The sequence below is a fragment of the Lichenostomus cassidix genome, chromosome 8 (assembly GCF_008360975.1).
Source record: "Lichenostomus cassidix isolate B80296 chromosome 8, HeHo_3.0, whole genome shotgun sequence".
Classification (NCBI taxonomy): domain Eukaryota; kingdom Metazoa; phylum Chordata; class Aves; order Passeriformes; family Meliphagidae; genus Lichenostomus; species Lichenostomus cassidix.
In genome coordinates this window covers 21,501,061-21,523,369 of record NC_139489.1, presented here as the reverse complement: position 1 = coordinate 21,523,369, position 22,309 = coordinate 21,501,061, and the positions used below count along the sequence as shown (strand labels likewise).

At 46.1% G+C, this 22,309-nt stretch overlaps 2 protein-coding genes across 9 annotated transcripts in view; one reads left to right on the top strand and one right to left on the bottom strand.

The window, feature by feature from the left end:
- The window catches only part of DENND1B (DENN domain containing 1B), a 256,533-nt gene that overhangs the window by 194,589 nt on the left and 39,635 nt on the right, over window positions 1-22,309 (bottom strand). For all 5 annotated transcript variants that reach the window (XM_085068299.1, XM_085068302.1, XM_085068303.1 and 2 more), the window contains one exon: window positions 21,804-21,855. In XM_085068299.1, coding sequence (XP_084924425.1) covers window positions 21,804-21,825 — 22 coding nt within the window. In that variant the 5' untranslated portion in view covers window positions 21,826-21,855. The remainder of the gene's footprint in view (window positions 1-21,803; window positions 21,856-22,309) is intronic.
- LHX9 (LIM homeobox 9) lies at window positions 644-21,796 on the top strand. Of its 4 annotated transcripts, none has more exons than XM_085068307.1 (7): window positions 644-1,445; window positions 1,691-1,823; window positions 7,289-7,407; window positions 9,103-9,305; window positions 10,072-10,427; window positions 15,742-15,944; window positions 17,112-20,423. In XM_085068307.1, exons 3-7 carry the CDS (start codon window positions 7,291-7,293, stop codon window positions 17,367-17,369), a joined length of 1,137 nt encoding a protein of 378 aa, XP_084924433.1. In that variant the 5' UTR covers window positions 644-1,445; window positions 1,691-1,823; window positions 7,289-7,290; the 3' UTR covers window positions 17,370-20,423. The 4 variants fall into 4 exon arrangements, with proteins under 4 accessions (XP_084924433.1, XP_084924431.1, XP_084924432.1 ...); XM_085068305.1 differs by having other exon boundaries at window positions 7,124-7,407; XM_085068306.1 differs by lacking the exon at window positions 644-1,445 and having other exon boundaries at window positions 1,640-1,823; window positions 7,124-7,407.

Sequence of the window (22,309 nt, the reverse complement as noted above, 5' to 3'; positions counted from 1 at the left end):
CAGCAAACTCTGCGTGATGAGAGCTCATGGTCACTGCCCTAAATCCACTCCTCCTGCAGAGACATACTTGGCTTTTAGATTCTCCGCCAGAAGCACCCACAGAAACACACACACACTCCCGACCCACACGTCCCTGGCCGGTTTCTCCAGGTGAGCCGCCGCTGTTGGGTGGGACGCGCCCTTTGCTGCCCGCCCGCGTTCAGGGGGACTACGGGCACGACCCGCTGCCCACGCTCCCCACCCCTGCCCGCGGGAGGGCGGGCGCGGGGCCTCCCCTCGCCGATCGGGACGGAGCCCGGGGCGGGGAGAGACGCTCCCGGTGCCACCGCGCTGCTTCCCGGCTGCTGCCGAGCTGCCGCCCCGCCGGCAGAGCAGGGGCACGCCGAGACCCGCCGCCCTGCCCCGGGCGCACGGCCGGACCCCCACCCGCCGGTGCGCACCCCGGCGGGGAGCCGAGCCCGCCCCGCTTCCTCCGCGCGCCGCAGGGGCTCCGCTGACAAACTCCGAGCAAGATCATTAGCATCCCTTGCTTGCCTTTTTTTTTTTTTTTTTTTTTTGAGATAGATTACCAAGCTGGCCACGTAGACCTGAGGGTCACATGGCTCAGGGGAGAAGGACAGAAACTGTCGCAGGAGTTAGGAGGAGCGGGCAAACAAAGCCAAAGCGAGAAGTCATCTCGTGTGGCTGCTGCAGAAACAGCTCGCCGGCCACAGGGTCCTCGCAGTGAGCCCCTTCCTGCGGGAGCTCCGGCAGCCCCTCCGCAGCCCGGCCGGGAGCTGGCTCCTGCCTCCCCGACGGCTCCCCGCTTCCCCCTGGGAGGGAGTACGAGAAATGACTCCCAACCCTATATTTTTCTATTGTTTTGAGCCGGTGGATCAATTGTCATCAGTACTGTCACCTAAGAAGCAATGATTCCGATTCATCTTGGCATCTGATTTTATTCTAATGGGTTAAATTGGGTTCACTTTTACAATTATCCCAGGTTTGACTGCGTAGTATTGCATGACAACTCACAGTTTCATCGGGTTTGGCAAAGCGAGGTTGCTCCATGAATCCGTATATCATATCACATCAGATCAGGCTGAAGTTTGCTGTTTAGCGACTCCATTTGAGAGGCTTTTTATGAAAGTGGGAAGGGTTGATGCAGTCCATGGCTGGTTCAGTGCGATTTAAAAAAAAAAAAATGTGGAGAGATGGCAACAACCCGGGGTTTGCTGCTCAGCTGTGAATAAGCACAGAACGAAAAAAACGACGTGATGGGGAAACGCTCAGCTCGCTACAATATTTTTAACAGCCTCTCAGTCCTCGCCTTTTTTTAATTTCCTAATATGTTCTTTGCTTTATTAGTTTTATTTACAACCAGCTCCCCATTAACACCTCACCTGATTACTGAGGAGCTGAGACAGCTAATCAAGAAAATCCAGCAAACGAGCCAAAATCGAGAGGTGGGATTTATTTTTTTTGCTTTCATTCTGTCTTCTTCTTCATTTATTTATTTTGTTTTAGAATATATTTCGAAACAAACAGAAAATAAAAGGCAGGTATCAGTGTATGTTGGCGAAAGGTCAGAGGTTAGAAATTCACGTCAGTTCTGTATCAGAGGCTATGTAGAGGGCGGGAAGAGAGAGGGAGAGAGGGGAGAAAAAAAAAATCTTTCCACCAAGCAGCTTGTTTATTTTAATTAACATAGGGATCCTCTGCTAGGAACAAGGAACAACCTCCGTCTACTGGCTAGATCATTGCGTCTCTTCTCCATTCAAAATCCATCCCTCATCACTCATTAAGGAGGGTACAATTTTGGAAGAAGCTTCTAAGGTCTCAAGGTAAGCTCCTGCATGAGTCTTTGCTAGCAATGCAGCTATTTGGACCTCACGGATGTAATTTGCAGGGTGTTTCTTTGGCGTCGTGGTGTTGTTTGTTTGGCTGGGATTTTTTTAACAACACAGAATGGTACTTGCCCCAGGTGTATTCGCAGATAACATTTCATACATCTATGTTTTAATCTAGAAAAATAGCTCAGCCTGGGAAGGCTGAGCCTTTCAGCTCAATTTAAAAAAAAAATAAAAAAATTTAAAAAAAGGTCCGTTTTTTTCCCCTTTCTATTAAATTTTTCTTTTTGAATGGAATGGCTCCTTTCACCTGTCTGTGAATCCAGTCTGTAAGGGAGTCCTTTTCAAAAGCAGCAAAATATTATTATTTCCAATGGCTTAATTACAACCGGAGTGCAAATACGATTACAGTTAATATCAGACGAGTAAAGAGCTGACAGTGCTGAGGTCCTGGGCGGTGAACAGTTTCATGTTAGACAATAATCTTCCTCTCCTGCTTTCTTCTGGCTGTGTGATCACTTGTTTGTGGTCAGTCACAGCGCTTGGCTATGGAGATATGTGTTTGGGATTACTATACAAAGCACCTAGTTGTCTTTTATTTAAATATCATCTCCCTAAGCAAATGAATACGTGTCTTAATTGACATGTTTTCAGATTACCGGGAGGTACAAGCACATTGGAGGTTTGAGGGTTTTTAATCCGATACCGCTTACGGTTAAAGACACCCTGCGCTTGTGTTCCTCGCACCGCCAGCCCCGCGCAGCCTGGCAGGGGAGGAGAGGGGCTGGTGCCCGAGTCTGGCTGCCATGCTCCAGCTTTTAACATGTCCCTAACACAGTGATCCGAAAGTTGCTCTACGGTACGCTCGAGAGGACTCAAGGGAAGAGAAAGACGGTGATGGTAAAATATGTTGTATCTGACTCCGAAGGGGATTTTTAAATAATGTCGGGATTTAAAAAGAAAAAAAAATTAAATTAAATTTAAAAAAATAAACCGCAACCTATTTGAATACTGAAAACTGTATTAGCTACATTTGGTGCCACCGCCAAGAGATGTAATTCTATTCAGATTTCCCTTCTTTGTGTCTAGATTGCTTGCAGTGCCCGCGGACTTTACAAAGAGATGAGGCTGATCATTAATAGCACTATACTCCACCACAAGCTCGTAGAGCAGAAAATAGCGTTGGGATTTAAAAATAGACCTGGCTTTAACCACACGACTCGCAGGCAACAGGATCGTAATCCCGTTGCTGTTATTACTACGCGCTTTAAATTTCTGGAAATGATTAAACTGGAGGTGTCTTGAAAAGTTCAGGTGCTGACGGAGAGGGTGTGAAGCTCTGGTGCCCTGCGGGGCGGGAGGCGGCTGGCCCGGGCAGTGCCCCGCGCCTGCAGCCGGGACACGCCACGGCCTCAAATGCGGCAGGCGAAATCCAAACCATTTCTCAAAGAACACCTCCTCCTCCCCACCCCCACCCCCCGCCTGAACACCCTCCCCTTCCTCCTAATTATTGTTGGTCAATTATTAATTTGCATATAGACCTTGTCCTAAATCCTCCGAACTAAACACAAGATCGTTCACGCTGTGATAGGCTTTAGCCCGTAGCCCGTGGCCAGGGAGAATGCGGGCTCGGTGGCAGAGCGGATCGCAGTGACCGCACGCTGAAATCTTCCCAGGGCACACGCTAATTGCGAAGGTGGAAGCGGCTCCAGGCGGAGCCCGCGGAGCTGCGGGCAGGGGCTGCGGCGGGGCCAGCGGGATGTCCGCGGGAGCTCTCCAGCCCTGCGTGGGCAGGCAAACGCTGTACCTGTGGAAATCTCGGCAGCGATGTATCCCTCATCCTCCTCCCCAACCCCCCATGAGCTTGGGGAGTCCGGGTAGAGCCTTACAGAAAGGAAAAGAACCAAGAGCGCCTGTCATGTTACTAAAATATTCTGAATATTGCACATCAGATATTCTTCCCCAAATGCTGCGGCCAAAGGAGATAAAAGCGCCCTGCGATGAGAAACTGCCGTTCACAGACAAAGTGCTAATGCCGGTGGATTCATGAGGGACAGGCTCGTAGATTTGGATTTTAGATTCCCTGTCGTGTTCTTTGTGAGCTTTTCTCTTCCCTCCCCAAGCAAACCAGCAAAACTGTACGGAATCCCTCGTGCTATAATGGCAACCTCTCGCTACCAGCCTGCCTTAGAGCAGCAGAGCTCCAGTTCACAGCGAGGAATGAGATCTCAGGAACATTGAAATAGATTTACCTTGATCTCCTACAGGCCTTTTGGAAACGGAGAAGTCACGTTTGATGCTAGCAACAAACTTTTAGTGTCCCTTTAGGTAAGAAGTGGTCTGCCAGCATTAGGATGTTAATCAGAAACGCCTTGGAAACCCCTGGCCTTCTTTACTGGAGCAGCAGTAGCTAGTAGCATATCCTTAACCGTACCTGATGGAGCAGAAAGAAAGGACCCTCTAATTAATTAAGTGTGTCCAACCGGAGGAGGCTCAGTCATTTCTGAGTTTTGTTATGAGTCTGCCCAATTACTCCTAACGGCGCCGTCGAGCTAAGGTAGAGACGGGAATTTAACAAACAATATTTTCCGTGTCTCTGCCTTGGACCGATGCTTTGACGCCGCACCTGCAGAGCGTTTCGGTGAAGTCGAGAGAGCAAAAGCGAGATAGGCGGGAGGAGAGGGCAGCGGTGTCCGCACCCGGAGCACCCGAGGCGGGGGCAGGATCCCCACTTTAGGCCCCGAGGGAACTGGGCCCAGCGGCAGCCGGGGGCTTCCCCCAGACCCCCCCGCTCCGCTCTCCCGGCGGGCACGATGAGTTTGATGGTCCTCAGCCCGGCAGGGACACAGTCACAGCGGGACGCGGCGGAGGCGCTTCCGAGAGGGGTCTGCGGGGAGGGCGGGGGTCGGCGAGTGTCTTTGCAAGATACACGCCGGGGTATCTTTGGCAACCCGAGCGACACGGGAAATGCAGACCATTTCCAGGAGAGCAGATGCAACACGAAACGGAGGCAGGGCGAGTTACCACGACAGCACAGCTGAACGGGAGAACAGGAAAATTTCCTTCGAAGGGGAAAACACCCGGAACAAACCCTGAACCCGCCTGTAGAGTGGAAAGACTATATTGCACCGATTAGAAATAAACTCGTCTCCAAGTGAGATTTTTTGACCTCTGCCGACAGCCACCGCTGCCATTCCCCGAGCCAGGCGGGCGCACGCCGGCGGTACCTGCCGGGCGCAGGGTGAGCGGGGCGATCCCTCCTCGCACAGGGTTTCGCCCCCGCCCGCACCGCCGCCCCTCCCTTCCCTCCTCCCCGGGCAGCTCGACAAAGCCGCCGGCCCCGCAATCGGGCTGGCCCGGACCACGCAGCCCCACGGGGGTGCCGGTTGTGCTCCCGCTCCCCGGCGGGGCTGGGGGCGAGAGTGAAGCACCTCCGCCCGTCTCCCGGAGCAGCCGGGGCGGCGCGGAGCGGCGACGGGAAGGAGGGGGTGGAGGAGGATTGGGGATCCCGAGCGAACAGCTCCCGTATCCCGGATTGAATCACCTTGTTTATTTTTCCTGATGTCTTATTGTGCTAATTGACTTGTTTTCTCCAAGGAAAGCCTATCTTTCCCTCCTCCTTCCCCACACACAGATTTTTTTTTTCCAGACCGGGAGTGCTCTGCAGAAGACTACGGCTTCTGAAGGGATCTGCCCTTTTTAAGGGAGATTCCCTCAGCCCTTTGAGTCTCGTTGGTTTTATAGCTATTACTCTCTTATTAAAACACACACATATATACAACACATTGATTTCCATCCAAAAGGGCTAATTACATTACTTACAGTAAATAGCAGCCCTGCTGTCCAGGGTCTAGTGTGCCAACAGAGAAAAAAAATCCCGGCTTATTTCACTTGATTGACTTCATCTTTGTGTGAAATTGTGTTTTATGAGCTGTATTCTGGCACTCGGAGGAATGTAACAACATTCAATCTGCAAATAACATTAATTTTAGCTACTTAAGGGGAAAGAGAGGGGAGGAAACTGGCTGCCTGAATCTTGGGTTACATGGAAGAGGTGACTCGAGGAGCCCCTGAGGATGTCTCTGGGATGCTTTGGAAAGGAAGTGGGGGCTGGGGTACTTCTTTCACTAGTCGCGCTAGGGTTTGGTGTGGAGTGTCCCCCAGGGAGCAGGGAGTGCAGGACTGCCGCCAGGAAGATCCTTCAGTAGGGATCGAGGTGTCAGGAAACAGCCGGCAGCTGTTTCAGGGAAAGGCAAGGAAGAGCGGTGTGAAAAGTAAGTAGGAAAACGGGAAAAGGAGGGGAGGGAGAGCAGGCAGAGAGATTAGCCAGGAAGGAATGCATCGCCCGGTCCCCTGCACACAGGGATCGCTCGCAGTCCGCAGCCGGGGAGCGGGAGAGGGGAGAGTCCCGCCGGGGCGTACCCGGGCCGGCCGGGAAGTGCCCGCGGAGGGGCCGCATCCTGCTGCGGGTACGGGCGGGAGCTCCGCGGGGCAGCAGGACGGGCGGCGCCCCGGGAAGCGCTCGCTCTGCCCGGGCACCCCGGCCTCCGCCGCTCCCTCCCGCCTCAGCACCCCTCCGCGCGGCCCCGGGCCCGGGCAGCGCTCCGTCCCGCCTCGGCTGCCCCGCACCGGCGCTTCTCTTCCTTCTCCCGTTCCCGCGGCGGAGCCAGGCACGGCGCGGCCAGCCCGAGCGGCCGCCGAACGGAGGTTCCCGCGGCGCGGCCCGGGGGGAGCGGGGCCCCCGGGGGGGAGAGCGGGGCCGCGGGCCACACTGCCCCTCGCCAGGCGCCGTCGCCGCCAGCTCCCGGGACTCCGTGTTTGGGGGAGGTAATAAATCCCACCCCACCCACAGCCCCGACCGTAATGTTTGTCACTGCTTGCCCATCACTAGGGGTTGAGAGGAGTATGACAGGTCTTTGTTGTCTGAATAAAAATCAGTGGCGGCTCAAGGGAGAGAACTCCTCCTACTAAATTATCAAAAATGGGCTGGCTTTAGTCTCTTAACAAATTGGACAGAGCTCCGGAAAGCAGCAGTCCCAAATCCAACCTACAGGCACTGGGAACTTTAAAGCAACCAGGGACTGCTGAAAATAGCACTTCTTTTTGCTTTCTTTGTATTCAAAACTATATCCTTTCCCGACTGATTCTACTGCCCCAGGTCCAAGTCTCTCCAGTCAGAAACCCCAGCTCTCCAGAACAGTAACAGATCCTTTAAATCGCTTTTATTATTTTATTTTTTAAAACTAATTATTATTACATTTTCTCCCCCTTGTTTGTTTTCTGCACATCTTCAGGAAGCCCTCAGTGCTTGCGCAAAAGAGAAGCTCCTATTGCAACCTCCCTCCCTGCGCTGTGCGCCTCGGTGTAAACATTTTGGATGATCTAAAGACTCTGGGGTCTGTATATGGAAATAGTGGGGTGCAGAGCAGAAGAAAATACTTGTCCTTTCCGTCCCCCAGCCATGCTTTTCCACGGGATCTCCGGAGGCCACATCCAAGGAATCATGGAGGAGATGGAGAGGCGATCCAAGACCGAGTCCCGCCTGGCCAAAGGGGGACAGATGAACGGCCGAGAAACGGTAAGAAAGGAGCTGGCGCTCTTTGCAAGGGAACCCCTGCAAGCATGGACCCGTACCGGGACAGACCCTGACTTTGGGGAAGAGAAAAACGCTGCTTCCCCCTGCCCTTTCCCTGTCACCCCTTGCTTGTGGAATCCCTTCCGAGGCTCCCTGTAAATCCACCCGTAACGCTGGGTGCTGTGCTGACCAGGCTCGGTTATGCATTTGTTTAATCCGTGTTGTTGCGTGTGCTCTCTGGAGTAACGGGGAAACTGTTTTCAGTCGTAGCAGGGACGGGGTTTCAGCCCTTACGGCGGAGCAGCCTTTTGCCCCTGCTCGGCTGCCTGCGGCCACTCTGCACTCCGAGCTGCAGCTGGAGCTCCCGAGGTGTGCTTTACTTTTATTCTGCACTCCTGGCACCTCCTAAATTAAACCTCAAACCGCGACTGCTTACTTTTCGTAACCGTCTTTGGTCTGAAGTGTGTGATTGATACAAAGAGGCACCGCTCTCTCTGAGCGTTATGCCGGCCGACTACTTTGCTTAGAAAGTAACATCTCCTCTCTCCTTAGTCAAAAGGACCAAAGTCTTCAGAAATGTACTGAGGGATGGCGGAGAAATGGAGTGTCACGCTGGGCTTTGTGCAAAGCGAGATCTCCCTTTCTCCAACTTGTAGGGCTTCCGCCGTCCGCACACAAGGCTCTGCACACAAAGTAACGGCCTGGAAAACTGCTTTAAGGCTTTGGGCCATAGGGTCCTTTACCCCCTCTCTTAAATAAACTCATGCTTTTTACATGAGGATTTGCAATGTGAATTTAACTCACCTTTCAATTGCTGCAAAAAGAAAAGGGGGCGAGGAAGACAACTTCAGATTGGAAAATGAGCGCGGAGTTGCCACTTTAAAACAGTTGCGACTTTAGAACAAGATGTTTGGGATTTTTTTTCCCCCTTACTTTATCAGCAAACGCTGCCCCAAGTTTCACGGCAGAGCTTTTGTCTCCGCCGTCCCTCGGTCTCCCTTTGTCCCGAGCGACACTCCTCGTGGGGAGCAGATCAACGGGAACTTGCAGAACTTTACTGACAAAAAGATGCTAGTTTGAGCTGAAATGAGCCTGTGCCACCTTTCTGCCCACGTTCCTGGTCGGGCTCGTAAGCGTTCACACTCGCTGCTCTTTACATCATCCACCTGTCTCCTTTCTCCTACTCTGTTTTTAAAAGCCTGTCTTTCTTTAAAAGAGAGATGCGGTTGCGACTCGTTTAAACACGGGTGAAAAATTGCCGTAGAATGAGTGCAAGCCTGAACCCTTTGCCATAAACTTTAGGAATAGCAAAGCGGTATTTTCCTACTTTAAAATGTTGTTCCTGTGAAGTGCTTTAAGATTAAGAACCCTAAAGGAACGGGGAAGCCTCAGGTTTTAAGTTTAGAACTTTATAAGGAATGGGCTCTGTTTTTCTTACTGCGGCCTAATCCGTTGCCTTCACGTATTGAAATGACATTAGATCGTTAGGAGAAGTTTTACTGTGAATCGCGGCAAACACTTTCCTAGCGGCGATGGCCCGGTTGCCCTGTAAACTTCCCGCCGGGAGCCAAGAGTTTGGTCCCAGAGAGCAGTGCCTTTGTACAAGCCCCGGGCCCTGCGCAGGACCCGTCCCCAGCCCGGCCTGCCTGCCTGTCTTTCTCTCCCTGTCTCATCCCTTGTGGTGTGGTTGTTTTGCAGAACATGCCCCCCATGAGCCCTGAGAAGCCTGCTTTGTGTGCTGGTTGTGGAGGGAAGATCTCAGACAGATATTACCTGCTGGCTGTTGACAAACAATGGCACCTCAGGTGTCTTAAGTGCTGTGAATGTAAACTGGCTTTGGAGTCAGAACTCACCTGCTTTGCCAAGGACGGCAGTATTTACTGCAAGGAGGATTACTACAGGTACAGCAATCAGTCCCCATGGGTTCAAAACACGTCCCCTCAAAAGGCATTGTGAACCGAAACGCTCTTTTCTCCACATGGGCTTTCAAAGGTAGCTTTTCGCAGTCAGCGATTCCTTAATGCTGTGAACGCGTCCCCTCCGAAAAGTCTCGCACGTTCCGAACCCGAACGTCAGTCAGGGGACGCGCTGACTGAGCATGTGTGGCGGTGCACAAACAGGCGAAGGCTCTCCCGCTGCTCGGCGCTTTCCCTCCGTAAAGACCCGACCAAAATTTCCCTCTGCCCGCAGCTTGCCGGTTTCCCGGAGGGCTGGAGCCCGCCACCCCCGCCCAGCCCCGCGGCCGGGCCCCGGGAGAGGGCCCCGCTTGTCCGTGCGCTACAGCTGTCCCGCTGGTCAGCGCCCCGCGGCTCTTCTCGCCTTGACAGGAGTGCCAGGAGAGCGGGGACCGACTGCCCCGCTCCGTTCTGCCTGGCCCCGTGCGCACGGGCAGCGGGAGGACTTTCGCCAAAGTCCTGGGAGAATAGGTCGGCTCGGCTGAGAGTGCGAGGCACTCACCCTGGGACCCCAGCATCGGCTCCCGAGGGCGTCCCGACAGCAGGCGGGCGAGGGGCCACTGCCGGTGACACGGGCCGTCCTGGGGCCGCGGGGCGGCGCGACCCTGTCGCGGACAGGCTCCCTCACGTGGCCGGGAGGGAAGGCGGGTGCCACCGGGGCAAGCTCTGCCTTTGCCGTTCTAGTTGATGCCCACTTTTCTGTTTCCTTCAGAAGGTTCTCCGTGCAGAGATGTGCCCGCTGCCACCTTGGGATCTCAGCCTCTGAAATGGTCATGAGAGCCAGGGAATCGGTTTATCACCTGAGCTGCTTCACCTGCACCACCTGCAACAAGACTCTGACCACGGGCGATCACTTTGGCATGAAGGACAACCTGGTTTACTGCAGGGCCCACTTCGAGTCCCTTTTGCAAGGAGAATACCCGCCTCAGCTGAGCTACACCGAGCTGGCTGCCAAGAGCGGAGGGCTGGCCCTGCCTTACTTCAACGGCACTGGCACGGTCCAGAAGGGAAGGCCCAGGAAACGAAAGAGCCCTGCCTTGGGAGTGGACATCGTCAGCTACAACTCAGGTGGGAAACACACGCCGAGTCTGCCTCCCGCTCCCGCGAACAGAGCGTTCTCGGGCTTCCCCTCAGCCAGGCAGTGCGTGAGTAACTCAGCCAGGCCAAATCTTGCTTAACCATTGGAAAATCAAACAAACAGCCCTCTGAGGGTTGGAGCGTTTGCAGGAAAGCTAACAGCAGCCCTCCTCAAAGGCTGTCTTTGCCTATTAATGTCAAACACCCAAACTTAGCCACTTCCCAGGGTAAAGACAAAAAAAAAAAAAAAAAAAAAAGGAAAAAAAAAAAAAGAAAAAACCCCAACCCAAGCCCAAACCCACATAGCTCTTTTTCTGTCGGAATATCAGAGATACAGTTATCATTATTTATATTTGATTAGCTAAAAGCATTTCGCCACATAAACCTCAAATTAGAAGTAACCAAATGAATCAGAAAAAATAGAATAAAAGTCATATTATATGGTTCCTGCAATGCCAATGTAGTATAAATATAACTCGATTTATATATTGAATTTATAGTGATTAATTCTTCAGGCTGAATAATTCTGGTTTACTGACACATAAATGATCAAACTGTACAAGAGATCAACGAATAAGTGTTGTTCTCTGTAACTAAACCCTAAAAAATGTAACTAAGGAGAACAGTTTCTGTTCTCTCAACAGCAGGAAAGGAACGAGTGTTGCCCTGTATTATATATCCTAACTCCAGTCTTTTGAGTACCCAAATCGTGTATAAACAGTGCTAGCGGCCAGAGGTAAAGGAGTTTCAGGTATGACCAAGGAGTTGAGGCAGAGTTTCATTAGAAGAAAGACGAAAGCAGTAAGGGTAAATACGAATTACCAAACTCCCGACTCCAAAATCATTTTAGCAAAACTTAAGCTTCAGATGGACGGTAAAGAGGAAAGCAAGCTGTGGAAAGCAAGAGTGATGCAAGGTGCTTCCCCGTGAAGCGTGGGCAGGGGCAGGGAGCCGGGGGCTGCGGCCCCAGGGCTGCGGACTGCTGGCCCCACCGGGGAGCCGGGAGAGGGGTCAGGGCCTCCCCTTCCGACAATCGCGGGTCGGTAACAGTGCACCGCTCTAGGCCCGGAGCTCTCTCCCCTCCACCAGGTTCAACCCGCTGCCACTGAGATCCGTAAGGAATCCTCCATCGCCCCCCTGCCTTCCCCATCCCTCCCCTGGCACCTCCTCTGGGGCCGCTCGTGAAACGGGCTTTAGCTGGGAACCAGGGAGCTGTGCAAGGCGATTTCATCTCCTCTGATGCATAGACCTTGGAGCCAGGGTAATCACTGCGCTAATTGTTCCTTGTTAATTGAAGATGACATTGGAATCCCTGGCTACGGAGCGGCTTCCAATCAATCCTGAAAGCTGCTAAAGAAAAGGGAACCTGTAGCGCAGCCAGGATTCATTCAGCCCCGGCTTCGAATGGTGGATTTCCCGTGCGCCCGCGCTCCGCTGTGGTCTCTATCCCTGGTCCACACACCATCACCCGGATCCCCAGATTCCTAAAGGGAAATATTTCTAGGGACAATTTACCGTTAGAATTGGAATCAGAAGTTAGGGTAAGATGAAGAGTTGTGGATATGATAAAGCACCCCTTTAAACTTCAGGTCAGGACTCAAAAGAGACATTATTTGGGAATGCTGACATAATTTTTGTGTGCTAGTCTTAAAACTCCCTTTCTTTACAACAACGGGCCATATAAGATGTACCACTGACTCCAAATCAGATGAAAAAGCACCACCCATTATAAAAATACAGCTTACTGCATCGAGAACTCACAGTGTCCTCCGGGCAACGGAGAGGAAAAAACCAAACCAAAACAAATCAACAAACGCTCTGATGCTTTGGGCTCATGCTAGCTGGCTGAGAAATCTCTTCTGTTGGGGCCGTGATTTGATTTTTTTTTTTTAAATAAGCATTATCTAGCAATGTCCAGGGTTGACACATGGTCCCGAGAAAGTTTGCAGCCAAGCCGTGCATCCAGTACAAACGGCTCCAGCCCACTGTGCTCCAAATCCAGGGGGAGGAAAGCGAATCTGGAACAACTACGAAATGAGTTGCAGTAGATGAAATCGCTTCTTGAGAGAAAAAAAAGTCTCTAACTAATTGGCAACCACTTCCCTACACACATTTTTCGTTCCCTGCCCTGTGATTCGGTTACTGCCCTTGCACGTAATCATTTACAAAGGGCATGCAGTCGGCAGAAATTAAATGTCGGATACAGGGCTGCCGCCTTGCGAGGGAGGAGCGGGGCCCCGCAGTCCTGCAGCGGCGGGCGGGGGTGTCGCGGGCCGAGTGGCGGTGTGCCCCGCGGGGACGGCACGGAGCGGTGCCCCGGCCGGGGACAGCGGCGGCCAGGGCACAGCCCTGCCCCGCACATCGCCCCTGCTGCAAAGCGCCCCGAGCCGGGACACCGCGCTCCGCAGCCGCGCCCGCAGCTCCTCACCCGCGGCCGGGGCTCTCTGGGCGCTCCGGTTCTGGGGGAACCACGGCTGTGACCTCCCCAGTAAGCCAAGTATCTTCCCAAACAGTCCCACCGCCGTGTCCATACCCGTGTGCCAAGACAATATGGAAAACGACCCCGAGCTTTAAAAACGAAAAACTCTGATGGAGCCAACAACTTCACCCAGCTGAGCATGAGCATGTGTGTATTCACAGCCATCCAGCAGGCCCTGGCTTAGATTTGAGTGCACATCATGTTTCAGGGGAGCTGAGCCCTGGGCCAGAATGGAAAATCAGACTCTGCTGTAGGATCTGCAACAGCTTTTCTATTCTGTATTTTGTTTGCTAGTTTAATTTCTTTTTCTCAGCTCCTCGGTTGTAAAGCGGAAACACAACAATAAATAACTCAAAATGTTATGAGGTACAAGTCACTCATACTTGCGAGCTGTCTGGAATTAATGTGAAAAATGGAAGAAACTATTCAAAAGTACTTAAAACATTCAAGGCTTTCTCTATATTACGTCTTATATCATATAATTAATATGTATTTTGAGGGAAACTGTGTTGACTTACAGCTTACAGGATACAGAAATGAGATGGTGAAGAAGATTTCCCTAGGAAAATATTTTGCACAGCTGTTTCTCAAAGAGCTGTTTACTTTATTTCATTATATGTGTGTATGTGTGTGAAAAACTATGAAGAATTCACTTGAAGAATTCACTTGAAGAATTCTTGGCAATAAGAAGCAAACTGTTCTAGCTCTTTTGAAAGCAAAAATTAAACAACCCTCCAACCCTGCTGCAAAGAAATGAGCAATGTCTTGCCTGACTTTTTGCTTTCCCTTAGGTCTCCAGGAGATAGTGTAAAACTCTGCTCTATGATGTGGCCAAACCACACGAAATTCATGTAAAACAGAGAGTGAGCTGTAACCATTGTACAAACCAGAATTGCCTAAAGATAGGTACTTGGAGTCCTCCTCTCATTTTCTCTTGAAAATAAAATCCAAAATAAAGTAGACCACCAACCAAAACAAAGAAAAAATATAGAATACAGCAACAAAGGCAGTAAGCAGGACAGAGGAGCCTGAGGAAGTTTGTGTTACTGTGTTGCTGCTGTAAGCCTGAGCAACCCAAGGAAAACAACACAAACAAGCAGCTTGCAACTCTGAAGTAAAACCTGAGGACTGAATTCTGGTACTCTGATTTATGTCAGCTCGTAAGTTACAGCCCACGCAGTTTGACTGAAGGCAGTATGATTGCTTGTGAAAACAAGTAGTAAATACAATCCAAATCTGGTCTGAAATTGTTTTTAAGGCAACTTTCAACTTCTGGTCTTTTCAGAAGTGTCAGCGTACTTTGTTTGAAAGTACAGATATACTTCTTACCAAGACTAGGAGCAAAGCTAGCTATAATTAAATATTCACCTGATTATCTGTCAAAGTGTTGTCTTACCAGCATCTGTTCATGTTGACTTGTCTTATAATTCAAAAGAGAAAACACCTTCAAGGAGCTTTTTATTTTCTTGTGGTTTTAAGTTGCTTTGCCTCTGTTTTCAGTACTGCTGACATCAGTCTCTCTGTATTGTGTGCTTTCCCTCTTTCTTTTCTCTCTCTCTCTCTCTCTCAATTAGGAATGGGGATCAGCTAGGCCTTGTAAATAATCCAGTAACTATTGGAAAGCAGTTCAAAAATCAAAAAGAGCAACTAATGAAACTCAGTCTAATTTACAGACATTCTGAAACATATTTAATTAGCTCTTCTTTAATTAATATTCCCTGCTATGATGACACCATTAATTTTCTCCTGTGTGACTGAGCTATCTTTATAAAATGAGATCCTAGAAATAGCTAAACCTTTTGTGTAAGCTGAAAAGCAGAGATGTATTTCTTACTTTTTTTCTAACACTGTACTTTCTTACTCCAATATGAAGTAATGATGGCAAACAGCTGCAACTCTTGTGTACAATTCACACACATAAAAGTGTAATCTGAAACAAACTCATCTTTCATAGACACTTTGAAAATACTCAATCAGGGAAAGCAGAGAAACTCTTTTCAAGTTTTGAACCCCTAGCTGCTTGCTTGTAAAAATGTCCTAAATCAGTACCAACTAAGAGCTATTGCTGATTGGGACTGGGGGACTGGATCGAGTCTTGAGGCAACTGTTTCCTAGATATGTTTTACAGATGAAGGGCTTTGAGCAGTTTATATAAACTCCCTAGCAGAGTCCAAAAGCATTTATTTTATCAGCAAAAACCTCAGCTTTCTTGAAGAACTGTCACAATCAACTTTTCTGCTGTACATCTCTTTTTATAGGTGCTTGTGATTTGGGGGAAAAGCTCAGGAACATTCAAAATGCTGGTTTGACCTTCACTCTTCTCTCAAGCTAAGAATGTTTCAATGAGTGAGATTTCAAAATCTGAATGAGATTTCAAATGACTCTTTGAGGGCCCAAAGCAAAACCATCACCACAGGGAAAAGACTTGTTTGAAATAAATGCCAAAAGAGAGAGAACTTTTTAAGACTGCCCTTAGTAGGTACAGGCCTGGGGGACACAGCATGTTATAAGAATAGGAAATTATAATATTCTGGATCTTTTTTGGTCTCATTTAATTATCACATCTGTACTTATCCTTGTAGAGTCTTAGCCTGTCCTTCCTTCCTTCCTTCCTTCCTTCCTTCCTTCCTTCCTTCCTTCCTTCCTTCCTTCCTTCCTTCCTTCCTTCCTTCCTTCCTTCCTTCCTTCCTTCCTTCCTTCCTTCCTCCCTCCCTCCCTCCCTTCCTTCCTTCCTTCTTCCCTGCTAATCAAGATTGCGGTCTTGATTCCTTTATCCTACATGATGCATGGCCCCTAACTCCTTGTTCCATTTTGTTTATTCACCAGGTTGTAATGAGAATGAGGCAGATCACCTGGACAGAGACCAGCAGCCTTATCCCCCATCCCAGAAAACAAAGCGCATGCGTACCTCCTTCAAACACCACCAGCTTCGTACCATGAAGTCCTACTTTGCTATCAACCACAACCCAGATGCCAAGGACCTCAAGCAGCTTGCCCAGAAAACAGGCCTGACCAAGAGAGTTCTGCAGGTAAGAAGCCACATCACAGGCTTGACAGAATTTTCCCCTGCTAGTCACTAGCCTTTCCCTTACGTGTAACAATAGCAATATACGTAGGAATACTTTTGCTGGGTGTGTCCCTAGTGGGTGTGCAGAGGGGTATGCTGTTACATGGCAGGAGTGCCACATGTGTGCCTTACTGCCCCAAGGCAGCCAAACGCCAAGCTGTGGTTTATGATTAGCTGCATCCTCAACATGAGGAAAATGTCTTCAGAGTTCACCCACCCAGTAGATATCCCGGGGCTGGTAGTCTCTCTGTGGTGACTGCACTAAGGATAAAGGTGGAAAATCTACTGATTTTATGGGTGAAGCCTTCGGGCTCCCCTGAAACAGTTAATGTGGCCCTTCAGCAAGCAGATCCCCAAAGTGTTTGAAGCAAGCTTTGACCAATGTGATCCTCCAGGACCAGCTGGCTCCCCCTCTCAATGCTTGTTAGACAACGGTTTTCATTAAGCGCCTACATAGTCAAAAGGCATTTCCCTGTGAAGGACAGCCTAGCAAATTATGTTAAAATATCCCTATATAGTATGTGATAGCTCAGTGAAGTTAAAACGAGGTGTGTATTACATGCAGAGTGCCAAAGAAGGGCAGCAAGCGAGGTAGAAGGAGAATCTATTAGAGGCAATTCCTTGTCCATGTTACATGTCACCTAAAACATTCTCAGTGAACCTTACAGAACAGAAAGACTAGATGACCCATATCAACAATCTGTATGGCAGGGATGCTGTAATTACCCCTCCTTCCTCTTCAGCCTTTTCAAATAATCAAGGTAAACTTTCAGCCCTCGCAAAAATCTGCTCCTTCACCCTTTGCCTCAATCTTTATGCGTCTTGACCCCAAAGCTACCAAGCCATGAAACACTTTGTGGCCATCAAGAGAGTTGCTTTCTTTGGGTAAGTGAGTGAGCAGATTTTTCTTGAGGCTGCTTGCTCTCTGAGGGCTGTGAGCACCTGTAGCACTGGGCCTGTACACAGGGAGTCAGTACCACCAGTAGCAAGCAAAGCTATAGAATGACTTAGGTGATGTGCCACACAAAATCAAACATCAAAAATGACTTAAAAGCAAGAACAAAGACAAAAAAAAATAAGCAAAGCAAAACAAGCATCGGTAAAGAAATCCATTGGGATTGGTTTGCAGGTTTGGTTTCAAAACGCAAGAGCCAAATTCAGAAGGAACCTTTTGCGGCAGGAGAATGGGGGTGTCGATAAAGCTGACGGCACCTCGCTCCCGGCACCGCCCTCAGCAGACAGCGGCGCACTCACTCCACCCGGCACTGCGACCACTTTAACAGACCTGACCAATCCCACTATCACTGTAGTGACATCAGTGACCTCTAACTTGGACAGCCACGAATCCGGGAGCCCCTCACAAACTACCTTAACGAACCTTTTCTAACATTTCATTTTTTTTTTTTAATTCTTACTCTTCATTATTATTATTATTATAATTATTATAATTATTATTATTATTATTTTCAAGCCTTTTTTTTAAAAAAACAAAACAACAAACAAACCCACAAAATATTTGGGAAAATAAACAGCTTGATGTGTAGCATCTGCAGCCACCTGGCAAATGAGTTTGAAGTAATTTGTTGCTATAATAAACGGACATTTATTGTTGTTAAATTGTACTCAAATTCTTTACATTTATCAAATGACTGAAGAGAAGGTTATGAATCATTCTAATAAGTGCCTCTTAAAATTGTATGTTACTTATTTCCAGAACCTTGAAAAAATTGATTGTTACCCCCGCCAAAAAAATTCTATTCTCTTTGATAACAATATAAAAACCATTTTAATTATAGCCAAAAGAATGCTGCTTCAGGATTGTATGTTCACCTACAGCATTTAAGAACCCCAAATTTAATTTTATTTTTATAATGCATCCAAAAGTTTTGTATGATTTATTTTTAAAATGTTGAAAAATAAATACAAAATGAATTAAACTAATCATGGAAACAGTCAGTCTGGAAGTACCAGTGCTCTTTCCTAATGCATTAGTCACAAGTCTGTTTTTCCCTGAGCACTGGGGATTCCCACTGGGATAGCTAAACGCTCCTCTGCCAGTTCTTCACCCAGCTGGGACGTCCTTGGCCAGCACTGAAAGGCATGCCTGGATGGAGGACTTGGAGAGAGAGTCAGTGATGAGAGCATGTGTGGGTGAGAATGGCAGGACCAGGCCCTTGGTCTCCCAGTTTGTGCCCTGCACGTTAAGGAGGCAAGATCTGGAGAAAAACCTCCAGAGTGAGCTAACTTCTGTAAGGATATCATTAAAGTAACAATAGCAGAGTAACAATGCAAGTGGAGAGTCCTACTGATCTGAAATATTGCCTAGGGAGCGGTTTTAATTTTTGTCTGTCAAGCAGCTCTGAATTTTTGGGATTAAAAAAGATACAAATTGCAGTTAGCGACATGGCTTCGATGCCGTACCTTTAAAGCAAACAAGAAGTTGCCCAATTACTTTAGCGAGCACAAAAATAAATTTCAAGAAGGTGCATGCATGTGTACTATTAAAATGAATTTTTGATAAATCCTACTTTTTTTTTTTCTTTTCAGGGAAAATGGAAATAAGCAAAATATAATTTATTAAGATGTTTAAGGAAAAAAATTTCCGTACCATTTATTCATTACTATTTTGAATTTACTTTAGGTGTTTCCTGAGATTGTATCAGACACTTGTTTAACACAGGAACTTAAAATCTTTAGTTCATTAATATCTCTAACATATTCTTTAACTTTTTAAACTTTGTATAAAAGAAAAAAATGTTAGCGAAAATCATACAAAACCAGGAATTGGCAGTGAATAACTTCAAAGCCGATAAACTCAGAAGCCTTGTGGATGCTGATCTGAATACATTTCTTAGTTTACAATAGTGATCTTTCTTTTTTTAGTTTTATTTAAGCTAAAAGTCTGAATGGTCTGGGCAGTGGTGAATGTTCATTTGTATCCTTTTATTGTAGTTGAACACCAATTAGATTGTGGAGAGTCTCAGAAACAAAAACGAACAAAAACCAGTCAAGATCTATGTCTTGCTTTTAGTGGATTGTTAAGAATAACTTTGCACATATACCCCACTTTTTAGACACCATCAAATCTCATTTTGGTGGTCAAAGTGGCTATTTAATATATTTTAAAGGTGTCCTTTTTGGCTGTATAAATGTGTGGTTACATATTGACAGTTCACTGCCCACATTAAAGTGCATTATTGTAATTTTTGCTCAGGGTTTTTAGAAAATTAGCACAGAAAAGTAGCTTATTTTTAAAAAAGATGACGGAAGAGATGTTAACACTGTAATAGAAGAAAGGTGTGTTTGCCATTATATATTTAGCAAGTATGGTTATCATCTTCTACGGATATTGAATCTTGACTTTTCCTATTTCTATTACCTTATGGGCATTTACCACTAACCAGACCAAAAGACCTTGGTAAGGCTGAGATCTTTATTAATACACTTTTACAGGTAAAAATATTGATACTTATAAATTTTGTTCTTTGACAGAACAATATATGGTACTAGAGATCTACTTTATTAAGTAGACTAATTAAAACTCAGTTCTACTATGTGCCTTATGATATACCTTGGGAGTAAGTTTGTGAAAAATCAGGATATATGTGTTGTTTGTTAAATTAACTGTTTTAAGCCCTTTTGACACCTCACTAGTTTTGTACTGTTTTACCTCTTATTTCTGAAACTCTTTTTATGGTGTATCCTGTTAGAGGGGACAAACATGTCATAGAAAGCAGTTGTGCACTCTTTCAGATATAGTTGATAAATCCAATAATCTTATATATTGAGCTTCGTGTTTATAGTACAGTAAGTGGTCTAGCAAAATTGTCCATGTTTCTTTGTTTATTGATAAATGCATTGTATAGAAACTATTTCCCCTAAATATTTATGGACCAAACAATTGTGATATATCCTATTAAATTTGTGTGAATAAACCATTTTGAATCTAAGGAGTTTTATTTCCCATCAGTTTTTTGGTTTTTTTCCTTTTGTTTTGGTTTGGGGTTGTTTTTTATTTCTTTTTTAAAATTTAAGGTCTACATGTACCCGTGTGTCTCTTTGCTTTTATGGTACCTATGAACAGTTGGTATTAAACACAGAAACACGGCCTTTTAAATATTTTAAAGTACAGTTCCTTCTTAGGTTTTCAATTTCTTCATATTCAGTGTATATGCTACTACCGGTGCAATTTAGATTTTAGCCTTTTAACCTCCTTTTTTGAACATGCAAAGTAATGCCCCACTGATTTGATACTGAAACCCTGTCGTAGCCCTCTAAAAAAGCCAGAAAAGTAGGAGCTAAAGTAATTGCATGACAAATATAACCTAAATAGTATGATGAAATGAATCAAGATTTAATGTTAGGTATATTGAGCACAAAATAGAATTGCAGACCCCGAAAAGCCAGGTTGCTCTGTAGTTTAATAAATTGTCACTATGATTTCTTTCAGGGAGAACAAATCATGGGGCATTACAGCCAAACATCCCGACGTTTGAAAATTCCCTAAAGTATTAAAAGAAGGGGAAAAGTTTGATCGGAAATCCACTGCAGTGAAGACAAAGACAATATTAGGTTATGATAATCATACATTTAAAAATCTATTGAGCCAAAAAATAAAAATAAAAGACTCGATGTCATTTCCTGAATGTTAACAAAACATATGTTATTTTATGGTGTCTAATTAACAGAACTGAAGGCTTCAACAAATTGTGTGGTATCAAAAACAAATTTAGAGAAACTATGTATAAAACCAGAGCAACCTGGCAGCAATCTACCCAGCCCATATTCGAAGAAACCTTTTCTTAAAAAAAAAAAAAATCACATTTGTCAAGCACAAGTACTTGTAAAATAAAATCTGAGTGCATTCATTCCACTTGCTTGCTAATGTGTACTAGTCATATCTGTTAAATGGATTTTTGTAAATTCAAGGAGAACTTTTCACTCATCCAAGATCATAGGAATCAAAACCCAGTAACTTTAGTACTATTGTTTCTGAATTAATTTTTTTAAAATGAGACAAATCTGCATGCACTTTTCCATCTGTCACATATAGTGTACATTTCTGTATGATGAATTTCTCTTTGATGTTTCTTGTATAATAGCTTTCATTAATAAACATTTTATTTGATGCAAACATAGTTAACTTTATGTAAACACATAGCTAATTGTTCCAACTAATTTAAACTTTTCTTTTGAAAGGAAGCAGTACAGTGCAGTTCCAATATGCTATATATATATCTAAAATCAAAAAGAATGAGGTAGCAATACTATTGCACAGTGTAAAATTATTTCCTTTGGTGTTAATTTTTTAACTTTTTAACTTCTTGTACAAAACTGACATGTTTTAAAAAGAAATTCCCATCAGCATCAACAATAAAACAACCCCCAAATTCTTCATCAATATAAGAAAACATGAGCAGTACAGTGTGTAAAATCCTCAGTGACTTTAGAGTACAAGGATATAATTTGTGGATCCCTGAGCTGTTTACATGGTCACTATGCAATGAGCAAGTTTGCTACGTAAAGTTGGTCCTAAGATTCCCAGCCCAAATCACAGATGATTTTTACAAGCCAACAAGCAAGTGTATCAATAACCAATTCTTAGTAATGAGGTTTTGTAACTGTTAAGCAACTATTTGCAGAAAGATTTTTTAAAATATATTCCTATTTAGCTGTATAGCCAAAGCATATGTTAAACAAATTAACATATAAAAGATTGCCAGAAAGTCTTTCATTAAGATGACATTTTTATTATATACTAATGAACCCTATGTAAACAATGTAACTTTTATGAATGATGGACATTAAATATTTCACTTACGTGTATCCTCAGCATTTTGCATGTTTTCTTAAACCTTTCCAGTTTCAGAATTCTAAAAAGAGAACCATACAATTATTAACAACATAACACAAAGTTATGTACAGGTTGCTCAGCAATCTCTGGAAACTGGTAACTAAGAGTGTTCTAATGGCAATAAAAAGGTATCATTTATTGGTGGTAATTATGGGAAGCATTGTTTAAACAACAGTTTTATAGTATGTTGTAAAGTTCTATTGAAAAAGGTTAGCATGGTGGACTTAATTCAAATCAGCTTGATCAGAAATTTAAGTATATTGTGAAATTCTTAAGCTGAGCCTTATGTGTATTTATTACTGCAGAAAGTAAGTAAATGTAGGAAAGCAATTATTCGTGTCACAGCCACAATGTGGTTTCCTCCCGTTGTCCTTAGGAAAATATTACAACCATTAATTATTCCAATCAGTAAAGAACTTGGTCGTGCTTAGGACCAAGAAAAAAACCTATGCATTATAGTTTTTCTTTAGTAA